The sequence below is a fragment of the Papaver somniferum genome, chromosome 2, assembly GCF_003573695.1.
Source record: "Papaver somniferum cultivar HN1 chromosome 2, ASM357369v1, whole genome shotgun sequence".
Taxonomy (NCBI): domain Eukaryota; kingdom Viridiplantae; phylum Streptophyta; class Magnoliopsida; order Ranunculales; family Papaveraceae; genus Papaver; species Papaver somniferum.
This window is the reverse complement of record NC_039359.1, coordinates 90682374-90706252: the sequence shown is the minus strand read 5'-3', so window position 1 is coordinate 90706252 and position 23879 is coordinate 90682374. Positions and strand designations below refer to the sequence as shown.

Here is a 23879-nt window from a genome sequence, read left to right as displayed (position 1 = left end):
TTGTGCTAATATGAACTCATGTATCCGGTTTTGTTATCAACATTCGAAACGAAAAAAGATCCAAAAAAAATATTAATAAATTTAGGACATTGTTATCGACATTATGATATAAAAAATCCAAAAAATACATAAGAATGAATCTGGAAAATGAAAAATGAAATTGATAATTTGTGTGTTTCTTTGTGTTTTTGTGCTTTCTCTGTGTGTTTCCGGTTTGAATTTCGACTAGTCATATAGTTCATGAAGTAATTTCTAATATTCATTACCGATAAATATGAAGATCAGTATCGATTTGAACTTCAAATTTGGTATAACGGCATAGGAACTATGAACCACGAAGTTCCGGGAGGGTTCTGGCTTCAAACTTAGCATGATACATCATATTTATCGATAAATATGAAGCTCAGTGTCGATTCGAACTTCAAATTCGGTATAACGACATAGAAACTATGAACCACAAAGCTTCAAGAGGGTTCTGACTTCAAACTTAGCATGATACATCGTCAAAATCGATAAATATGAAGCTCAATGCCGACTTGAACTTCAAATTCGGTATAACGACAACGACACTATGAACCAAGAAGCTCTAGGAGGGTTCTGACTTCAAAATTAGAAGGATACATCATCAAAATAGATAAATATGAATCTCAATGTCGATTCGTACTTTAAATGTGGTATAATGGCATACAAACTATGAACCACGAAGCTTCAGAAAGGTTTTGACTTCAAACTTAGCATGATACATCATCGAAATCATTAAATATGAAGCTCAATGTCTATTCGAACTTCAAATTCGGTATAACACACTATCATACTACTTGAACCAGCTTTGTCATTGATACCACCGCCCATATTTTCAGATCTGAAAATGACGAGTTCTGTGGTGTTGAAGACGTTTATTTATGGTGAAGAAGATAAGGTTGCATACGGATTATGAAAATCTTTGGACGATAAAGATTTGATTTAAGATTGTCATACGGATCAAGGAAAGTGTGTTTTCTTGATGTTTTCTCTTTGTCCTTTTGTGCTTTCTCTTTCTGCTTCGCACATATTAGATATGCAGTCTGTCTCTACTTCTATTTCTTCGGTTTCGATTTAAATTAGACCGGCCCTGTTATCCGAAACCTACTGTTTGGTTTATACAAGTGCATCTCAATCGATCGACCTAAGTCAATTTCGCCACATTGTTATCTATCAAATAAACCGAATTTTCGTGGCTTCACTTAATTTCACTTGTTATTTTTCAATCTTACCCAATGTCAATCGGCCTCACTCAGATTTTCCCAAAAATTATTAGGTTCTTTAGTTATCTATCATTTTAATTGAATGTTCATCGACCTTAATTAATTAAAGACATTATTTATCAATCTTGTCCAATGTTATTGGATCTCACTCAATTTTTCTTAGATTCCATGAGTTTATATGGTTATCGATCAAATAAACTAAAATTCCTTCGTTTTGACTTAATCTTACCCAATATCGTTGGACCTCACTCAGTTTCTCTTAGATAGATTGGTTTATCTAGTTATCCCTTATTTTAACTGAATGTCCATCGACCTTTGTGTATTTCACCCTTTATCTATCAATATTATCCAATTCGCTCGACCTTATTCAATTTCTCTTACATAAATTGGTTTATCCAGTTATCCATTATTTTAACTGAATGTCCATCAATAGTTCACCGAGGATGGGAACTACTGACAGTAAATCGGGAAAATTGACCGATTTTTCCACCGATTTTTTGAAGAAAAAAAAGAATTAATGATATAATTTTAAAATTTTCAAGGTTTTGATAAAACACCTAAATCAATTTCATGTTAAATCATAGGAATCAGATTTTTCCGATTCTTTCTTTTCTCTGTCCCAATTTTTTTTTTTAATCACGAAATTAGGATATAAATAGTATTTAAGATCATACAAATTGTGCTAATTACAAAACGGACAAGGAATACGATTTTTCAAATTTATCTGGCCAATATAAAGTCAAGAGCTAGGTAATGATTGGAAACAAATTCGGTAATTACCTTCGGCATTCAATTAGATAGAATTTCGAGTAATGTATTAGAAATGGACGGGAATGAAGAAGTGAATTATTATCGTAGAAAATATGTAGAACATATAAATTTTAAATTAAATACTACGAATGTGTATAAATCAATTGAATGAAAATGATTAGCAAAATGAGAAAGAATGGGAAACCCACCTCGTCAAATTACTATAGTACTTCTATTGGAAACTCACCTCGTAAAATTTCTACAAATCAAAATTAAACAACTCAATATCAAACATCAAACACTAGATTGGTGATCGCTTCCCTTTCCCATTATTAGAATCATCCACTTTCCCTTTCCCATTATTACAAATCAAAATGAGAATGCATTGTTGCAGATCGACATTTTGCCCTTATAAGTGCAAATACATATCACTCACACTTACAAGCTCGGTTCTTTCGGCGTTTCTTACATAAATCTCACTGTTTGTGACACTTTTTGAAGGTTCTTTATTGTTTATGTAGGACGAATTGTGGTGCGCGACTGCAGAGATGATGGCAAGCAATGACCGGACTGTGTACAAAGCTTTTTGGAGGATTGAGTCAAGTTGCAGTTCAAAAATGTTGGTTCCTGATAAATTTTCATTTAATCGATTGTGAAATTCTTTTACACCAAAAAATGAGTTCCTTAGAATTAAATTCTTTTATTTATTTTAGAGGGAGACAAAAGATATTGAAGTATTAAGCATTACTTCTACTGTTAGAAAAAATTTAAGAGATTGCTTGTAGTCAATGATAACTAATGTTTTCCAATTAATTAAGCATATGTTCAATGAAGTAGATGAGTGTATCGTGCATCCATATACATTCGAAATACTGCAACACTAAACTCTTTTAGTTTAACATATCCAATCCATTCAAAAAGGGATCATAGTCGAAAATATTCAAGTACTGCATAATTTGAATAACAAAGATAACTTACTAACACAGTAATAGAGAGAAGATGATACAGGAAAGCTTACTACCAAAAAACGTAAATGATAAGGGGAAAGTTTATTATTGCCAAGCTTACACGAAATCAAATATCTTAGACCGCTTTCCTCTATTAAATATTAATTATCTAAAAAAAATTGACTCATTCGTACGGAAAGACCATGGGAATGTTGGTATTGCACTCTGATTGCTTTGGGTGGTCAATTGCAGACCATTTGCCTCCTTTATAGCGATAATAAATGCCAATTTCTTGCAACTGTTGGTCATCATCCTTGTTGGTGTTGCACTTCACAAACACAATGATATTTTTCTCAGCATGAACGCCTCTTTCCAAATCCCTCACACTAAGAGTTTGGGTAGGTCCAGGAGGGAAACGTGTGAGTATAACACCGGTTATTTCTTGCTTCTCAAATAGGTTTACCGCCTCTGAAAAATAACAACCTTGAGACCAGCCAGTATACTGGCCATGACGAACCCACTCATGCGACCAGAAATAAGCGTCATTTACTTCTCCATTATGAAGATCCATGCTTGCCCAACACTTTTTCATCTTCTCTTGAACTTTCTTATTTATCTGTTCACAAAATAAAATAAAATAATTAGTACTCCGACGAAAACCGAGCAGAAAAATTCTGTACAAAATCACATAACATTACCTTTCTTGTTTTGTACACAGTGTTCACTAATGGTCGTCCCTGATTATATCCATTGTCCCTCCATAAACCATGGATGGTAAATTCTTTTGGAATATCAGGTCTGCAATCAATGTTGGCAAAAGTATTACATCTTGAATAACCCCACTGTACTCTTAGTTCGAAGGAAGCATCTCCACCGATATAGTAGGCCTGTTTAAAAACTACAAATAGTAAGTGAAAATATTGGTTTAAAAAACTATCAAGCTACACAGTATCACTAGTTCTTACTTGACGTATTTTATCTTCTTCATCCACAGGGCAATAGGCGTCGTCAATCTCCTCTGAAGCAACCATTACCAATAGTCTAATAGAAAGAAACAAGGCAAATAATAATTGACTTTTCATTATATATAAATAGTTTATGCAGTTTGTGATTTTGCTCGGATACAACTCTCAAAAAGAAAAAAATGGATTTATGATTTAATTCTTAATCCAAAAGAGCTGCCACAATCGTGTATATATATATATGCTTTAAAAAAAGAAAAATTACATGACTTACCTATCTATAAGAAGAAAAATTACATGACTCAACTAAGTAGAAAGGGAAGAACAAGCGCATGACTGACCCGCTAAAAATTTCCTCCCATTTAGGGAAGGCTAGCTAGAGAGGCTATTAAGAAAATCAACGACAAGTACACGTGAAAATTTCCTCCCATTTTGGGTTCAGTAGTTGTTGTTGCTCTGGATCCTCTGTACCAAGATTTCCATGTGCCCTCCGTTCCACCCAATCACTGATGGCCTCCTTTTTAACTCTCCAGAATCAGTCGAATTTTTATGAGAATAAAAAGAAAAATATTCGTGCATTTCTGCACCATTTCCTAATAAGAGGGCTACTTCCCTAGATATCAGGTAGATTCTGTGTGTCAGGCATTTGACTTAGAATTTTGTGAGCATATCAGTCATATTTCAACAGTAATGCAGCGGTCGTCATTTTATCAAGTACGAAAAAAGGTGCTCCACCTTATGGATATTCAAATGATGGATGTCGGGACACAGACACAATGGATGTCCGTACATAGAAGAATTATACAGCCCGTAGATGGAACAATTAGTGTTGATTAAAGTACAAAAGAGTAATTATTCATTCATATACAACCAGCTACTGAAAACTGATGCTGAAGATGGTTGGTTGGACTCGAGACTCATGGCAAAAGATTTTCTTCAACTTGGTCCACACTCTCCAGTTTACAGCTGCTTCTCTATGTTACAAGTTGTCGCTTTACTGAAAAGCAACTGTCACCCTACAATTCAAAGTTAGAACCACATATGAGAGACTGAACAATCCGACTGAAGTTTCCACAAGCACTGAGTTCAATTTTGACCCACTGTGTTGGTCATGAAGACTATTATGTTTACAGGGGCGTAAAAGCTCACAAAATCAATAAACTGGTTGTCTATGGAAGGATGTCTTATCGATATTAGCATCTAAACATCTGGATGATAAAAATAAAAAAACAACCTAGAATTCCCTTGTATGAACAGAAAAACATAGGGATAAAAACCGACCTGTAACGACACCTCCCCAAAGAAAGAAGAAGGATCTCCCTGGCAGCAGATTGAGGAGAATCTGAACCATGAAAGCGAATCCTCTCTAAATCCAACCCACACGTGGCTCTAATACTGCAAATATACATAGTGAACAAGCTTATTTTAGCATCAGCAAGGAATTTAGTATCAGTATGAATAAACTGATGTCACACAATATACTTGAAGTTGGATGATGATTTTCTAATGCTTAATGGTGCACATGTGCCCAGGTGAGTGCATATGATTATGCGGGTTTAAAATCACCATGCGAACAAAGCTTGTGTACATATCAAAAACACTATTGGACTTCCAAGAACTTAAAAATTAACAGTGTTGTGGTAGTACAAGCATCTACATGAGTTGTCAAACTAAAAAAATTTCGCTCTTTAAAAAAGAAAGCACATTGGATTGGAAGTTGTTAATACAGGGTTTGCTTGTTAGGCTGAGTCTTTTTTTTTTTTTGAAGCGCAGCCGTGCCAGAACAACACCAAAATATGTAAGGAAAACATCAACAGCATCATCTGGCCCATCTCAATTCTCTTTATCCAACATATTTTTGAACACAACTCTGATCATGCTCACAAACTGCATAAGTACAGAAATCAAGATAAGATAAAGCCCCACGAGAAACAGAGGTAGGTACCTGACAATCTAGAACAAACCCAACAAGCTTGTCTTTCTCAATCAAATGAACTCTATCGATCAGAATTAGGCTAGAAAGAACCCACCAGGAGTATCAAACATGAGTAATGGATAAGGATCATTTTAGAGATAAAAAGGAAAACGTGCTAAAGAAAAATACTGTTGTTAACAGAGCAAATGGGCACCTGTTAGAAACATACGAGTCAAGTAATATTGATTTATCAATCTTTATCCAGTAAACAAGTGTAACCAAAATTTCCAAGGAAATAGAAAAATGTAAAGAAGCATTTCCAGGGCTTTATGTTGAACACTATGATCAATAGCAAGAACAACACTGACATGCTTAATGAACTCTGGAGTTAGCAAATGATGTAACTGATGAGACCTCTGCCCGTCATTCCGAGATTTACTTGTCTTAAAATGTTGATTAATATCATGTACAATTTTAAGGAGTTTCTCCATAGAAAAGGAACCGACATGGTAGACATTTAAAACATAATACCACACAGCTAATAATCTTCAAAACAATCATAAATTCATACAAAATCTTCACCTGTATCTTTGTGCAGACCAGCTCATTAAGAATCACTGTCAGCTATATTTCAGAAGACCCGGCAGCGAGGCACCCGCTATTGACAGAATGCGCAGGCTGAAATCTCCTGAGGATGCTCTAACTGCAGCTTGCTCTTGTGTGTATTTCGAAGGTTTATACAAAATATTCAGAGACAACCAAAACACAGTATCCTGCAAGGCAGAATCCAGACGTTCAATTATAAAGACGTTATAGGAATTCCTATTCTATGTTACTGCCACTTACATCACTTATTGGACAAATTCTGACGGCAGGTGAAATCAATAAATCATCCAACAATATGTTTCCATGATTCTTCCTTAGGTCTAGGAACTCGAAAACAGCGGCATGCCATGGCTCTAGGTAGACAGCAATATCACCTGAATGAACGATTGATAATAGCTTTTTACAGAGTCTCAACCCGGAAAAATCCAGGGTTAACAATATTGGGTCAACAATAGAAACCTAATATATGCACATCCAAGTACCTGTACAGGAAGCTAACACAAGAAAGTATATCAAGGCAGAAGACATTACGTCATCCTTGATCAACACAACGGGCAGTGTCATTGAATACTCATAGCATTGGAACAATTCCAATAGATGTTCCATTAGTACCAAAGATATAACTACCAGTGGTACAGATGTTGTGCACAGAAACTCCAATTCCTTCAGCAGATTTACTAATAACAGCATACTCCTTCGAAGTTCCATATATTCCTTCAATACTGTGCTCTTTCATGCACACAAGGAAGCAGCTACTCAACTACAAATTCCAACAGAACCTCAATTAGTGTCAAAAATTAATCCTTATATCAAAATTACAAACAAAAAAATATATAACATACTTGAGGCCTGAGTGTCCCTAGATTGAAAAGAGTAGGAGAAGCATGGGTAAACCAACGTTGTGGCATAGATGATATGTTTTGAGAACAGAATCAATATTGTCTTTGCGGATTCCAACAGCAACTCTCATCAACATATGTTGTGGTCTTCTACAACCTTGCCTTGCACCTTCAACAGGTAGGATCTTTCAAGGGTTTTGAAACCAAAATAATCATAGTCAAAATCTCTGTCATATATGATTTCACTGTCCAGGAGATCGGCATTCTGCAACTAAAGCACACAAAAAAAGAAGATACGAGATCCATCGAAATTGCTTTAACATTTAGTTGCCAGATTTAATTAAAAAAAATTAAAATAAAAAAATAAAAAAAACTGCACAATCACTCTTCATTTAAAGGAGCAACACAATCAAAGAGTTCAACCTTCAAGGCGTTTAAACCTTTACAAATTCACATATTGAAATCAATACTACTCAACAGAACGTTTATCAGGATTCATTGACAGTAATCATGATCTTCTTATCACTTATCAAACCTCGAAATAGGGAGATAAAAAATCCAGATGTCATAACACAGCAAAACACAACTAAATTTGGTGCATTAAATTAATTGGGAGTACAATTAGAATAAATATGGATACAGAAATCTTATACCCAGCAAAACACTGATAACATATTACCTTCTTCAGCCTATAGTTGAAACAAACAAGAATTCAATATAAATACAGAGAAGCTATATTGAATGTGGAAATTGAAGTCAAATTCATGAAGTGTAAGAAGATAAAGAAACAAATCTCTAGGTCCAATAAACCAAAAAACAATAGTGATGGCCGTACCATGAGCCTTAAGAATATGCAAAACTCTTAAACCATGTGAATCCCTGAGAATGACATCAATCTGAGATGGAGTCAACCAGTTCTTTGCGAACTTACATGTGTTATCTTCAACCTGTAAAATCAAAACCCAAATAACCATCATCATCAATTAATAGTTTAAAAAAAAAATGATACATCAAACTAAAGGGGCTTGATTTATTTTACTTACATCAGGAGAAGAAAAGTTCCAACCAGCTTGGTGGTGTTCTTCTGTATTGACCCAGATTCGAACAGTCAATACCTTGTCACACCCAAAAACCCAATATTAAAAGCATACCAACACATCAGAAATACAATAGATGTGTAACAAGACAACACCATTTTGTCTGTACTTAATTACAGGTTGTAAATCTAAGCTGCAATCCTCAGCTGAGTCCTTCCGAAAGTTTGACATGAAGCGTTCCTCCGTCCTGATGCGAAGTAAATAAGAATCAAATCAGATCCAAAATAGATAGCTAAGACAACAGAAGAAATCTGAAATAGACTGCAATTAGACAGAAATTGGAGAATCAAATCAGATCCAAATAAACCACACAAATCAATAAAAGAATTTACCGAAGAATTCAAGTCAAGATAAGCGTGCTAACGAAACCCGGTAATTCGTGTTCGAATCTTCGGTAAAAAGAGATACCAATGGTGACAAATCTTCAGAAATTCGTGTTCGGATCTTCAATCTGAACGGAACCCTAAGAAAGAATACTCCCATTTAAGGTTTATCATTACAATTTGAACAAAATCAGGACCCCCTACAAACCCTAAATGAATTTGAGTAACCCGAAGGATCCATTAAAGTGAAAACTATTCCGAACCCGTGGGTCATATACAAGGAAACCCTCCCGACTGGATTTTTCATTGTCAACTCCATATTTTAGGAAAATCCTATTACTAAGTTCAAAATATAAACTTATCTTCGGATCTGGTCCATATTTTAATAACTCTACCCTTTTCTATTTATATCACAGGAAACTCATTAAATATTTTCATTTCTAATTTCATTTTCTCTCTCCAATTCTTACAGAAACTGAAACAGAATTTAGGATTTTAAACATATTTGAGCAGAGACAATCGATTTTGCTTTTCAGGTTTGATTAAATTGAGGTTTGAATCGATTAATTTTAACGTTTCTTCAATTTTCATCGCATGATTATGTTGTTGTTGTTGTAACCATTTGTTCCTGGTTTATTCCCTGATAAAGGAAAAATCCAAAAGTGTTTTCATCGATGGCGACGATAAAGACACCAGGGGAAGGAGGAGCAACAGTTGCAGCAGAAATTACAATCCTAGAATCAATCTTCAATTAACTGATCTGCAAATTCGGCACTAATTCAATAGCGATTTAAGTATACAGATAAGTATCATCTTCTCTTTGTCATGATGCTGTAATTGAGAGATTTTATTTGATCGGAAATAAAAAATGAATAATTATGAATAAAAATTTCAAATTTGTTCTTCGTCTAGCTCGTCCTAACTCTCAATTTCTAGCTGAGATCAAAAACTGATTTGAGATTCGGTATCAGCGAGTCATCATCTCAATTACCCATGGATTTGATTTGAATTTCATCGTTCATTAATTTTTTTAATTCATCTATGCTTGATAGATTTCATGGAGTTTGTTTTAAGTTGTTTAAATAGTAACAACAGAAGCAGTTTGGTATCTGACACTGAACCATGTACCTTAATGAAAACTATGCCTTCAATTTCATTATCAATTCAATCTTCTACTGTAGTATCATTATGTTGGCAGAAACCTTGAAAGAAAATGGTTTTTGTTGGCTTAACTTGTTTTTTTAATGCAGTGCTAATGAAACCTATAAAATTGTAGTTGTTTGATTACGGAATAGGTCATTTTACATAGTAGAAAGAGATGGTGGTGGTGGAGGTGATGCACAATGAATGTGCGTCATGGATTGTCGCAATCTATGAAATAAAATAATAAGATTATATTTTTGAATCTTTCATAATTTCATGTATTTATTATAAAAAATCCAGAAAATTAAGGAAAATATATTAATACCTGGCATTTATGACTAAAAAGTAAATAAAATCAATTCAACATATTTTCATAATAATATATTTATTTCGGACATTTATGATAAAAAATCATAAAAATACACTCGATTACCTGATCTCCACCAAAATACTATATTAATTTTGAGTATTTATAATAAGAATCCAAAAGATCATAGTAAAAATCATATTTATATTTCTTGGATCGTTTTTAAAGTAAAAAATTCTATGAATAATTATTAATATCATCTTAAAAAACCTAATCCATGATTATTAAGGTAAAAAATTCATTAAATATAAGAAGAAAAAACTGATTTATATTTTGTGGATCATTTTTAGCATAAAAATATACGGATAAATAATAATTTCATCTTAAGATATACCAAAATTGTTTAGGCCAGATGTTCAAATTAATTAAGGTAAAAAAATCTTTAACATTGATAATGCGTCGTAAATGCTTCCCTTTGATAAGGTAAAAAATCCAATAGATATTATTATTGTTATGATTTAGATGGAAACAGAATAATACTTTTGTATTTTGTTGGGATACATAAAAAAAAGAAAATGTAATTTTATAAATTATTGATATCACTCTGAATATAAGCGCACAAGTGAAGCCTCAATCGTTTGAGATTTTGCTCCGGGAATGACTTGATTTTCTTTGTTCTTTTCTTAGAGTTAAGATTTTATGATTTTAGGATATTACAATGTAGATGTGATCAGCGTTTGTATTTTCAATTTATTTTTTTTGTTTTCTGATTGGTGTTTGTTGTTTGTTCATGTGAGTCTTAATTGGCAATGCGAATATTTTTTTCTGCAGGAGTTCTAACAGGTTGATAGAAATAGAGGTAATAAAGATTGATTAGGAAAAATAGATGTTATATTCATTTGATACGAAAGATTCCTACAACAACTAAAAACTTAACAATGATATCACTGATTTTGTATTCGTAGCAGATTCTACCAATCCGAACAAAGAAAAGTATCAAATTGAATTTGCTTTGTTCTCAAACTTTATTTTAAAAGCTTATTGATGCTGGTCGTATGAATAAAAATGATCATGTTTTCGTTCAAAATAAGCGTGAATTCAGTTTGATGCTTTTCTCTTTCTTAACACTTGGGTATCACAAGTTTACTTTGTCACTACTGACTACTGTAGAAACAGGTACAAATTCAGTTGGATGCTTTTCTTTTTCTTGGCACTTGGGTATCACAGGTTTACTTTGTCTTGACTGTGTGACCTATGCTTAGGTTGTGGAGCAATCAAATAAAGTTGGAGCTCAAACTGCAGAAACATCAAAGGGTTAAACGAGTTAGCACCAACAAAAACATATACATTATTGTTTTGGAGCGGATGTAGCACCATGAGTAAGATTTCTCGTTGTTTCATTTTCTTTCCCTTGGTTTACTTTGTTCTCAAACTTTATGGACTCAACAAATGGGTAATCATGTGAACGAGCTATTGGAAACTATTCATTTCTAAATAGCAGGCAGGCGTTCATCCTGTGGTGGGGAACCTTATGATATGTCGCTTGCATTTTATTTTTGTCACGCAAGAATGATTGGGAAACACTTTCAAGATCTCACGAATAATTTTTTGTTTATCTCTTAAGATTAAAAATTGATTCAACTCTCTTGATTTCTAGGTACCGGGATACTCTGGATTTTATTTGTGGATTTCATTTTGATAGCTTTTGGATTTTATGTGTGATGTTGATTTTCTTTTGTTAACTGTATCAAATGCTTTGTGCTTTTCTTCGGTTATCTTGTGGGTCAAGTTGCAAACAGAATTAAAGATGGGAAGTTTACTCCCAATGAAATTGAGTATTCTTTGTCCATAAGCCTCCAAATAGTCTGCATGGTGGTATGACATGGCAACAACATCTATATTTTTTTATTGTAGGCAAAAGTTTATATATGCTATTATTTCTTTACAACCATAATTTAGTGTTCTGGAAAGATTCATGTTTTATAGAATGAGGCTTACATGATATGATAACATAAATTAGTTACATCAGATATGCAAATTATGTTAAGAAGTTTGCATCAAGGGTATATTTAGAACCTAGCCATTTCATACTCGGCTTGTTCATTTCACATTTCAATTTGCAGGAGTCCTCTCGGTCAAGATTACACCGCTCGGTGTTTAGTACACTGTCAGCGGATTTTATAAGATCGGTCGGTCTAGTCTACACCGTTACGTATAATCTGATCCAACAGTCACAAATTTTCCCCTTATAAATACTAAATTCCTCTTCCATTTTAACTCACACCTTCTCTTTTCTACTCTTTACATTTGTTAATCTAAAACAAATTTCGTCCAACTTTTTCATTCACTCGTATTGTATAATTTCTTTAATATGTCTCAATCTAATACTCAATCTAATAAAAATAAGAAAATTAGGTGTGCAAAATTTTACCTTAGCCGAAGATGAAATCATTTGCAGAAACAATGTGTTCTTTATACAAGATAGTGTCGATGGTGCCCAACAACAATCTACCAAGTTATGGGATAACATATTTGCTGAATTTCGTGAAGAAACTATGAACATCAACGATCGTGATGCAAATGGATGCCCGGTCGCTTCGTTATAATCAACGCCCAAGTTTCCTTGTATGAAGCTGCTCTATAGCAAGCTGCTCGTTGTCAAGCGAGCGGTCTTGTTGATGTTGATGTCAAACGAAAGTGTCGAACTGATTTGCACCATAAATATGGGAAAAAAAATTATTATGAAAGTTGTTATCATATTTTGAAAGTGTTTCCTAAATACAATCCAAAAGTGTTAGCAAACATGCAGAATATACCTGCAAGTTCACCACACACTTCTTCACCTTCAACGCCAGTGAAAAGATGAGGGTACCCAAATATACCTCAATCTAAAGCTTTTCCACCTATAAGTCCTTTCTCCAAAAGTGATTATCTATAGACTGAGTCGAGACAATACAACTAATCGGTTTACATTTCATGTGATCGTCTATAGATACGAGATCAAGACAATACGACAAAAAGATAACTTGTATGATTGATTATGGATAAAAGATCGAGATAATGCAACAACGAAGTATGTTTACTTGATAAAAGGTTCGGACTTAACCTAAAAAATTAAATAGGAATTGAAGTTTGTGTATTTTACTTCTAATTATAATAAAAAATTATAATTACGGAAATAGAAAAGTAAAAGACACGACAAGATTTTGTTAACGAGGAAACCACGAATGCAGAAAAATCTCGGGACCTTGTCAATAATTGAATACTCTCAGGATTAAGCCGCTATACAAAATCTAAACCAACTTCGTATAGTTGTGACCAAGAAACTAAACGCATAGTTCACCTAGGTCCGTTTGTATTCCCACGCCTCCGACTTGTAGTAAGTCACGTACTTGGAACAACTCCTTTGGTTTGTATTCCAAACAGTAAAGGAACAAAAAAATTGTTCGGTAACAACTATTTTCAATCAAGTGATATGAGTTCGAAAAAATGCTCTTCCGTTTATCCCATAAACTCCTTTGTCAGGTCCTTAGATCTATCAATCAACAATTACCGAAGTAATCGTTTAGAGATTTTGCAATCAATACTTTTAATGCAAAGAATTGTATTAATGTCGATCTACTCAATTAATCAATCAAATCTACCACAAGGATAAACCGATTATAGTTGGATCATATTCCATCCGAAACAAGTATTGTTCACACCAAAGATTATGAACCCAAATCTCAACTAAATATATTCACTTTAAAGTAGACAGTAAACCCGCTGACAGGGGATTCGCGGGTGTTTCGAAGCTTACTTCCCGTATCAGACGGACGAAGAACCGTTGTAGTCGACTCGGGCCATTAACTCCGGTGTCAGTGTGCGAACCCGGGGGGCCGAGACGATATCGTAATCGTCGTTCTTCCCTGCAAACAATTTATCTTTTATTTATTTATTATATAACCCTTCCGTAGGGTTTAAAAATATAAGTCCAAATGTCCAAATAAAGTGCAAAACAAAAAGGAAAATTACAAATATTTCCTAATACAATTATAAAAAGAATATCTAAAAATAAAATTAATAAAAAATAAAATAAAACTAAATCCTAAAAAATAAAATTATTTGTTTTTTTCTTCTCTTTTAGCTTTAAGCTTTGATTCCAAGTCTTTAGTATCCAACTTCAAGCCTGTAATACAAAGACAAATACCCAAAGAAACGTAAATAAAGAACAAAGAAAAATAAATCTAAAAAAAAAAATTCTACCTAAACACAAATCCGCGTCGGTGGCGCCGAAAATTATTCAAGTTTTTTAATGTGGTTGTAGTGATAGTGGTAAATAAGTGATTCATTTCATACTTGTGAAGGAAATGGATTTTTAGACTTAAATAAAACTTAGAAATGTAGCAAAATTATATAACAAGGTGATGTGAATATTATGGAGAAACAGGGGTTAGGATTCCACCATTCATCAATACTTATGTGATTCAATATTTATTTAAATTTTGCAATTTAAACAGTTGGTTTGATTCTAAATTATTGCCAAAAACATGTTTCCAAAATATCAAATGTTAGTCACAAGTATAACGCATCAAGAGTCTAAAACTAAACATGTGTTATCAAGAGAAAACACATTTGATTAATAAAAACCATTTAATTTATTTTTTTTCCATGCAATTAATCATATAAAAATATTACATAAATTTATAAAATAGAGATCAAAATAATTCATTGATGCTCAAAGGGTGTTTATAATGGAGAGAAAAACAAGAAAATGATATAAAACAGGAATCACTATTCGGCAGTTGCTAGCAAGGTGTTGAACACTCTAGTATATGCGGCAGTTTCCAACGACTTTCTTCGACTGATTTTGTTCTTCGTCTTCTTCTTCCCTGCACCGGCAAAGAAACTTCTCCGTGATTCTTTCTCTCAGCTCTGCAGCTTCCCAAATCTCTCCAAACTCTCAACTAAACTCCTCCAAGTGTACGTGCTCCTTTTCTTGACCTCCCAGATGCCTATTTATACACCACAAGCACGAGAATCACTCCCGATATCCCAAAAATCCGAGAATAACTTGGTTTTCTTTTACCAAAAGTTTCGGTCTATTTCTTCTCCCTGACTCTTCTCCACGCGGTTTTGAGTTATCAAAACTTTCCAAACCCTCTCGATACTGAAACAGGACCAGATACACTCAATATACAACACCATATCTTCTCTCACACCATATCTTCTCCCAAATCATCTCAAGTCAATCCACAGAACCCGAGTGTAACCATCTCCCTGTTTTGTAGAAACTCGGTTCCTATCCCTGTTTTCTCGATTCTACAGCTCATACCTTCCCTGTTTAACAGAAACAGGATTATATCAATCCACAGAACGAGTACACACAGAAGCAAATCATCATGTCCGGGATATTTTCTTCTCTGTTTTTCTCCACACGATCATGCAGCCAATTCTGGTTGATTACAACACCCATACCAGCCCTGTTATGCTCAAACAGGCCAAACCAAGCCGATATCCGTGATTGAATCTCTTTAAAACAACTCAAAAATTCAAATCCAAAATTTGTTCACGGATGCTCATGTTTTCCCGCCTTTTTTTTCTTTATTTGAAATTTGAGAGGAGAGAGGGCGCCCCCTATCCAGAGTAGGGTGCCTTTAGCATCTGACTTTGGGTGCCCTGGGGTAGCCTGTGTCCAAAACGCGGGTGCCAAAATCACTTTCTCCAGGTGCCTTTAACAACTTTTTGAGCAGATTTTCCAAAAGATGTTTATTGGCCAAAACTACCTACACATACATATAACACCATAATAAATACAAAAATGAATACTATCAATATATAAAATCGGGACAAATTAGACATAATAATGTGTCTATCACTAAGCGACACTTGAAGTGTCTCTTAATTAATTTTTAACAGACTCTAATTATTAATTTAAGTGACACTTATATTCGTCTCAAAATGAAATTAGCATCTAGTTTGGATCCTTGGCAGAACGGGAAATCCAGAACAATACATTGAGTCCTTATTATCTCACAAATAATACAAGCAACGAGCTTCCTTACCTGAAAAAAATAATGGAAATCTGTACGAAACATTGGCAATTATGATTCATGGCCAAATGGCAACTGTCAAGAATCAACTGAAAAGAAATAACGGGCGCCTGCTACAGTAAGTTTGACAAGATTTCAGAGACATTTACACGAACAATATCCTGATCCCTAAAGCCTAAACATCTATGTGAAGATTCCTTACAAGTTCATAGACCAACAAAAAGCTGTGAAGATTCCTAGCAGCTGAAGATACTAGAGGTAGAGGGGATGCTGATTTGTTAGCCTGTTTCATATAAATTTTAGTTTTGTTTACTTACTACTTTTTATGCTACCATTTCCTTTTAGCAATGTGAGGCAACAGTTTGAATATAATTCTAGTGAGACTGAGGCAAGGTGTCATGAGCCAGTGGACTGAAACCTCCACGATGCCTCTTTGAAATTATTCTATAAGTCACGTGTTCTTACTCTTATTCTTGTAAAGAGAAGATTATACAAAGGGACAAAATAATTGACTTAGAAAATGCTTAAAGTAGTATAAGACACAATCTACGTGTGTGCCAAGTATGACCTCACCTATCATAGAAGATAGAAGACATGCATGCCAATAAGTATAAAAGAAAATATATAAGGATGGTTTAAAAAATTACACTATTGCAGTCAAATATACCTCAGACGAAACCGTCTTCGGTTGTCCTTCATCCACTGTGTCAACCTTCTCTTCTACCTTTACACAACATAAAATGCAAAAATTATCTAGATGATTAAGGAAGTTCCATATAATTCAACAATTAGATACACAAATGATTAACTGATAAGAGTTTCTGGGAAAAAAAAACTCCAGTAATAAATCAAGATAGCTTTAGTTAACATCAAAACAAGGGGAAAAGAACATATATGATTGTTATTTCGTGAAATCTCATAAGGAAAAAAATTGTTCTGCGGAGAACCAAGAAATAGCTGAAATTAAAATTTAAAAAAAAAAAATACAAAGACTCAATCTAATTGGCACATGCAATGACTATTAACAAAGGATCTCAGATATACACCAGCTCTTCTAGTTTGGAAGTGTGATCCAACTGTAGGAGATAAACTGCATCACAATACTAAAATTACAAGCGTTTTAACTACTATGCAAATTTCATGCTTTGAAAATTGTCATAAAATTTGCATCTTATCCAGCTGCCCTGACCACCAGCAATAGGAAACAGGAGCTCTAGGAATGCAACGTGAGATGAAGAAAGAGGCACTAGCTTTACTGCATCTACGCGTTAGAAACAAATCAAAGACGGTCATTTTCTAAACAAAAAAGGTCCACCTAATTACACAGGATGATCCCATAGACAAAAACACGTAAAGGTAGGCTGATAGGTCTTATAAGGCCACATACCAATTTCTTAGATTGCAGCTTGTTGGTTTGGTGTGTCATTTTACTGTTCCAATAGAAAAACCCCTCGCTCCATATACATGTTACTGTTACCCTTTCTATGTTAGAGCTTTCAGAATAAGACTGCTCTCGAGTGGCGGTATGGTAGATATCCATGGAGCTGATGGGGTTGTCTATTCACCACGATACTGAGAAAGGTGTAAGTAGTTTAACAACTTTTTGTTGAACACCCAACCTTGAATACGTGGTACTTCTTCCTTTTGACATTTTGATTCTCTAGAGGTTTTATACATGGGGATGTGATGCAAAGGCAAATAAGAAAGGATCGTAACGGTATAAGATTATTAAAGTGTACGAAGAACTTGTAAATGAAGTATGTAAACGAGGACTTGTTAATTAGAGTAAACAAGGCGACTGTTACCAACAGATTCTACGACTTAATAACATGGTGACATATACCAAAACAGTTAAGAATGTAAGAAAGTGATCTGCAGATCTGCACCAAACATTTTAAACCGGTAAGTAAGTTCATTTAAGTGTCTTTGCTGAAGCACTATCCCACTACGAACATGTGATATACATACAGTATAATGTTCACTTTATTTACGATATGGCGTTTGAATAGCATAATTTCTAAAAATTTCCATAAGCAGAGAGTAAATATTTGTTACTAAGAAACATCCTCTTATCAATAAAATCCTTGTATATATTATCAAACCCAAGAACGACTCCACGTAAGAAAATACATAGAGAAGATATCAAGAACTTCACAGACCTGATAAGTATGGAGGTTCACGTATATTAGTGGCATGCGCTGGTTCACCCGACTGTAGTGCTTTGCAACACCATAAACAGTGTTTGGTACGAACTCAAGTACTATATTTAGGTATGGCTCTTCCTTGCCTGTGATCGAAAAGAAATTATGCTTTAGAGCTACGATGTTTGGGTGATCCAACATTTGCATAATTTGCAGCTCCCGATTCTTATAACGCTTGTCTTGACGAACCTTCTTGATTGCAACTATTTCTCCAGTTTCTCTACATTTGGACGACAAAATACAACAAGCTATGAGAATCTAAAACAAGCGAGGTTTTCCAACTACACCCAGTTTAAGTTCAGTTTACCTGGAAGACAACTCCAAATGAACCCATTCCCCCCACATGCTCTACTATGTAACCAATATTCTACAAAGTAAAATCGAAACATTTCAGTGACACTAACTTCAGCACCACATAATCAAGTAAAGCACTTACAACTTACTCCAGTCCTTACCTTGCTCGATTGGCCGTTTCGACCACCAACTGTAGTTGTTATTACAGCGAAAAAATCTAACATGACTTATATGATAACAACTCTACCAATCAACTTACAAATTGCATTGATAACCATAGGGGAACCTATAAAATCTTAGGCCTACCATAACTCACGAAGTAAACCCTGGACGAATGAAATAAGTGGATAAGAAATACGACAACTGAATATTCCCTTGATATGCAAGGGTGAACAAGTAGGAATAGTGAGGATTACAGGTGATCAGCCTCACCTAGAAAAGAAAGGAACACTCCATGCCTTGACAACACAAATCCTGAAGTCTTACATAATCGCAGAAGTATGTTGGTAAATTGCTACAACTACAGTTTTCAGTTTTAAAAATTACTCTTAAGGACTCAAATCTACACTTAAAAGAGAACAGTATTCAATTGAAACAATATTGACCCTTATCTCATCTCATCTACAAAAACCCAGTAGTCAAAATCTTCAATTACAACACAAACAAGAAAAAACCAAAACAAATACCATCATACTAGTATTTTAAATTGAACAAAAGGTTTAAAACAAAATAAAATATCTAAACCCTCAAGAGACATGAACAAAATTAAAAATCTCACATAAAATTTAAATTATAAGCATACCCATGCTTTAAAACTCATGAGATCAACTAAACAATCACAGAAATTGCAAAATCTAGAGAGAAACATATCATACGAGCTATAATATTCACAGATTAAGTTTAAATCAAAACTCAAAACAAGTAATAAGGTTAGGGATTTATACCTGAACCTTTTAAGTATTTGTATCTCAATCATCTTCTGCGAATTCAAAATCAAAAGTTAAAATTCCATTTCTAGGGTTTAGAAAATCAGAATATACAAATCTATAAAAAGGATCCCATACCTGATATTAGGTTAACTAAGTAAAAACGGGTATTCATTTCTGCTAACGTACTTAAGACGATTACTGCTCGATTTAGGGTTTGGAATTAAAAGAAGAGGAATATATTGAGGTCTAGCAGGCCTAAAGCTATTGGTGCAAGGAGATCTTTGGTCGATTTAGGAATGGATCTGGCTTGGTTTGGTTTCTCTTTGTTGGTTTTGAGACGAGGAAAAGGGAAATAAGAGTAGAAGGAAGAAAGAAGAAAAAAAGAGAGAGAAAAGAGAAAGAAGTAAAAAGAAAAAAGAATAAGAAAAATGTGAATTTTTATAAAAAAAATAACATTCAATTTTATCTAAATTTAAGAGACTTTAAATAGGGGGGGGGGGGGGGGGGGGGCTTAAAAAAAATGGTGGGAAGTAATGATAATCGTATGAATTCAATTTTAAGATAATTTAGTGTGAGACAAACACATGGAGGGAGAATGAGGGAGAATTAAGAGGGAAATAGATGTGAAAAAGAGGGAATTTCTGGAGAAAATTTTGGGGTTTTAGTGGTAAATGAAATGAAATTAAAATAACAAGTTATTTAAAGGTCTTGAAAAGTTATAAAATTTTAAGACACTTGTTAAAATTTTGAGACACTTGTAAGAGTAGTTGAAAACTCATAATTAAAGCAACTCATATTTTCAATTTGAGGCTCTTATATGAGTGGAAGCACTAAAGAAATTTATATGTGTCTCGAACTCAAAAATTAATATGTCTCAAACGGTCCATGTGGTGTAGTGTATGAACGACAAACTCAAGTCTAACTCTAGTAATCTTTGAACCTGTGATGTTCAAATCTTATATATTTCGTCTTCAGTTCATCGGAATGAGAAACTCATGTCTAACTCTAGTAATCTTCGAACCTGGGATGTTCAACTCTGATATATTTCTTCTCTGGTTCATCAGAACAAGAAACTCAAGTCTAGCTCTAGTAATCTTCGAACCTGGGATGTTTAATTCTATATTTATTTTTCAGTTCATCCGAACGAGAAACTCAGGTCTAACTCTAATAATCTTTGAACCTGTGATGTTTAAATCTGATATATTTCGTCTTCAGTTCATCTGAACGAGAAACTCTGGTCTAACTCTAGTAATCTTTGAACCTGTGATTTTCAAACCTGATATATTTCGTCTTCAGTTCATCCAAACGAGAAACTCAGGTTTAACTCTAGTAACCTTTGAACCTAGGAAGTTCAAATCCGATATATTTCGTCTTCAGTTCATCCGAACGAGAAAGTTAAGTCTAACTCTAGTAATCTTTGAACCTGTGATGTTCAATTTTGATATATTTCGTCTTCAATTCATCTGAATGAGAAACTCGGGTCTAACTCTTGTAATCTTTGAACCTGGGATGTTCAAATCTGATATATTTTCTCTCCAGTCCATCCAAATGAGAAACTCAGGTCTAACTCTAGTAATCTTTGAACCTGGGATGTTCAAATCTGATATATTTCCTCTCCAAATCATCCGAATGAGAAACTCAGGTCTAACTCTAGTAATCTTTGAACCCGCACCAATACCGCATCCATTATTGGTTCAATCCACCTTCGTTATTCATCAACCGTATCCAACATTATTAAAAATAAGAAAACTGTTCGTGGTCATCTTTATTGTGACTCAATCGGTGTTTATATTATTGGTCTTCATCAAGTTATCAGATTCTGTGCTGTGGAAGGTGAATACAGTCATTCGGTTCATCGTCAACAAGTTTTGTTATTGGGTTGGTTTATTCAGGTAACTTCTTCTGTTGCTGGTAGTTATACTCTGAGATTAAGTTTCTTTTGTTTTTGCATCATTGTATTATCACTTGCATACACATCTTTAGTTTCATAGTCAATAAATTAATATTATCGCATATGTTTTCTTAGTTTATTATCATCGTCATAAGTTGATAGTCATACACAAATTTAGTTTCACACCTAGCATATATTACTACATAGTGCATACCATTCCTTAGTAAACCCTAGGTTGATAAGCGTGTCGTCAATTTTCATTGCATGCTAAATATATCTCCATTGCAATCATCACCGTCCATCTCAATTCCAAAGTCAACCAAAAGTCTGTACCCGTTCATATCACTTTTGTCTAAGCCCAGTAATTCCCAACAATTAGTATATCTTAGCCCTACAATAATAAACCCATTTTAGCCCAGATTTCTAGCTCAAGAGGCAAGCCCGGTAGTAAGCTTGGCCATCCGTCCGATTCTTATGTCATTTTGTAGGAGAGGTAATGAAAATTACCAATCTTTATAGGGGAGGTAATGCAAATTAACAATCTTCACAGAGGGAGGTAACACAAACTACCCAAAAAAAATAATAACCACGTGTAAGTTAGTGTTGAGTCGGCTAACTTGGAATAGACGGAATTATTGACGAGAGGAGGACTGCTAAAAAAATTTCTATAGGGGAGGTAATGAAAATTACCAATCTTTACAGGGGAGGTAAAGAAAATTCCTGTTTGTTACCCTTTCGTTTATTGATTTCTTCTAATCATGCCCTTTTGAGCTTGAATCCGCTGGTCGTTGATCAAGAAACAATTATTTCTTATCATACTCTGTATTCAATCTTCTGCAAATTTCTTATGAAAAATTAGAGGTATTTTGAATTCAATCTTCTGCAAGTTCCATACGAGATAGAAGTATTCTTCATTCAATCGTATGCAAATTCCATATGGCATTGAGGTACTACTCTGTGTTCAATCTTTTGCAAATTTCATATGAAAAATTAGTGATATTCTTTATTCAATCTTCTGCAAGTTTCATACAAGATATAGGTATTCTCCATTCAATCCTCTGCAAGTTCCATATGACATTGAAGTAATTTCTATTCAATCTTCTGCAAGTTTTATACGACACATGGGTATTCTCTATTCAATCTTTTGCAAGTTCCATATGGTATTGAGGGTACTCTCTATTCAATCTTCTGCAAGTTTCGTATGAAAAATTAGAGGTATTTTGAATTCAATCTTCTGCTAATTTCATACGAGATAGGGTATTCTGAATTCAATCCTATGAAAATTCCATATGGCATTGAGATAGTACTCTCCATTCAATATTCTGAAATTTTCGTATGAATATTTAGAGTTATTTATATTCAATCTTCTGCAAGTTTCAAACAAGATAGATCTATTCTCCATTCAATCCTCTGCAAGTTCCATACGACATTGAGGTACTACTCTCTATTCAATCTTCTGCAAGTTTCGTATGAATATATAGAGGAATTTTGTATTCAATCTTTTGGAAGTTTCATACGAGATAGAGGTATTCTCCATGCAATCCTATGCAAGTTCCATACGGCATTAAGGTACTACTCTCTATATAATCTTCTGCAAGTTTTGTATGAAAAATTAGAGGTATTCTTAATTCAATCTTCTGTTAATTTCATACGAGATAGAGGTATTGTCCACTCAATCCTATGCAGTTCCATCCGGCACTGAGGTACACCTCTGCATTCAATGTTCTGCAAGTTTCATATGAAAAATTAAAGGTATTCTTAATTCAATTTTCTGCAAGTTTCATACGAGATAGAGGTATTCTCCGTTTAATCCTCTGAAAATTCCATATGGTATTGAGGTACTACTCTCTATTAAATCTTCTGCAAGTTTCGTACGAAAAATTATAGGTATTCAGTATTCAATCTTCTGTAACTTTCATACGAGATAGAGGAATTCTCCATTCAGTCCTCTGCAAGTTCCATATGGCATTGAGGTGATACTCTGTATTCAATTTTTTGCAAGTTTTGTATGCAAAATTAGAGGTTTTTGTATTCAATCTTCTGCAAGTTTCATACGAGATAGTGGTTTGTCCATTCAATCCTCTGCAAGTTCCATAGGGCATTGAGGTACTTTTTACTCCGGCAATATTTACATCTATGTTTCTCTAAAGGTAAAAATCATTCTTGTACCAAGAAATTTATTTTTTTTGTTTTTAAGCCGTAAAGTTACTATTTTGTTTTTGAGTCCAAAAGTTAATTCTCGTGTGATATCCAAACACAAACACCCTTATACTAGCAGAATTGTTAGTACGCAATGCTTATACCCATTTTAAATACACAAGACAACGAAAATGGAAAGAAAAAGACATAGTTTTCAGCAATTCTCATTCCAAGACGTATTAACACATAACTTCTTTGAA

The 23879-nt window shown here is 34.1% G+C and overlaps 3 protein-coding genes across 37 annotated transcripts; all 3 read right to left on the bottom strand.

The window, feature by feature from the left end:
* Positions 1-3042: 3042 nt before the first annotated feature.
* Positions 3043-3698, bottom strand: LOC113353707 (intracellular ribonuclease LX-like). Its single transcript, XM_026597223.1, has 2 exons — positions 3640-3698; positions 3043-3557 (listed from the first exon to the last, which is right to left on the bottom strand). Exon 2 carries the CDS (start codon positions 3531-3533, stop codon positions 3126-3128), a length of 408 nt encoding a protein of 135 aa, XP_026453008.1. The 5' UTR covers positions 3534-3557; positions 3640-3698; the 3' UTR covers positions 3043-3125.
* Positions 3699-4582: 884 nt separating this feature from the next.
* On the bottom strand, positions 4583-8941 carry LOC113348382 (40S ribosomal protein S13-like). Of its 14 annotated transcripts, XR_003359650.1 has the most exons (11): positions 8693-8935; positions 8307-8547; positions 8099-8210; positions 7267-7534; positions 6907-7184; positions 6665-6798; positions 6401-6591; positions 5849-5918; positions 5631-5790; positions 5185-5298; positions 4583-4919 (listed from the first exon to the last, which is right to left on the bottom strand). XR_003359650.1 is itself a non-coding variant. In XM_026592134.1 (5 exons), exons 2-5 carry the CDS (start codon positions 8529-8531, stop codon positions 7948-7950), a joined length of 243 nt encoding a protein of 80 aa, XP_026447919.1. In that variant the 5' UTR covers positions 8532-8547; positions 8693-8835; the 3' UTR covers positions 7832-7947. The 14 variants fall into 14 exon arrangements, 2 of the variants coding, with proteins under 2 accessions (XP_026447919.1, XP_026447918.1); XR_003359645.1 differs by having other exon boundaries at positions 6665-7184; positions 8693-8936; XR_003359647.1 differs by having other exon boundaries at positions 6401-7184; positions 8307-8378; positions 8456-8547; positions 8693-8936.
* A 5848-nt stretch (positions 8942-14789) lies between these two features.
* Positions 14790-19892, bottom strand: LOC113348381 (shaggy-related protein kinase kappa-like). 22 transcript variants are annotated; one of them, XR_003359639.1, is made up of 8 exons: positions 19725-19892; positions 19605-19639; positions 18674-18733; positions 18325-18586; positions 17553-18045; positions 16833-16889; positions 16178-16275; positions 14790-15898 (listed from the first exon to the last, which is right to left on the bottom strand). XR_003359639.1 is itself a non-coding variant. In XM_026592117.1 (8 exons), the coding sequence occupies exons 5-8, from the start codon at positions 18709-18711 to the stop codon at positions 15770-15772; spliced, it is 486 nt and encodes a 161-aa protein (XP_026447902.1). In that variant the 5' UTR covers positions 18712-18733; positions 18822-18986; positions 19093-19180; positions 19605-19639; positions 19725-19892; the 3' UTR covers positions 15719-15769. The 22 variants fall into 22 exon arrangements, 16 of the variants coding, with proteins under 16 accessions (XP_026447912.1, XP_026447910.1, XP_026447916.1 ...); XM_026592117.1 differs by lacking the exons at positions 16178-16275; positions 17553-18045 and adding exons at positions 18822-18986; positions 19093-19180 and having other exon boundaries at positions 15719-15898; XM_026592119.1 differs by lacking the exons at positions 16178-16275; positions 17553-18045 and adding exons at positions 18822-18986; positions 19093-19134 and having other exon boundaries at positions 15719-15898.
* Positions 19893-23879: the final 3987 nt, after the last annotated feature.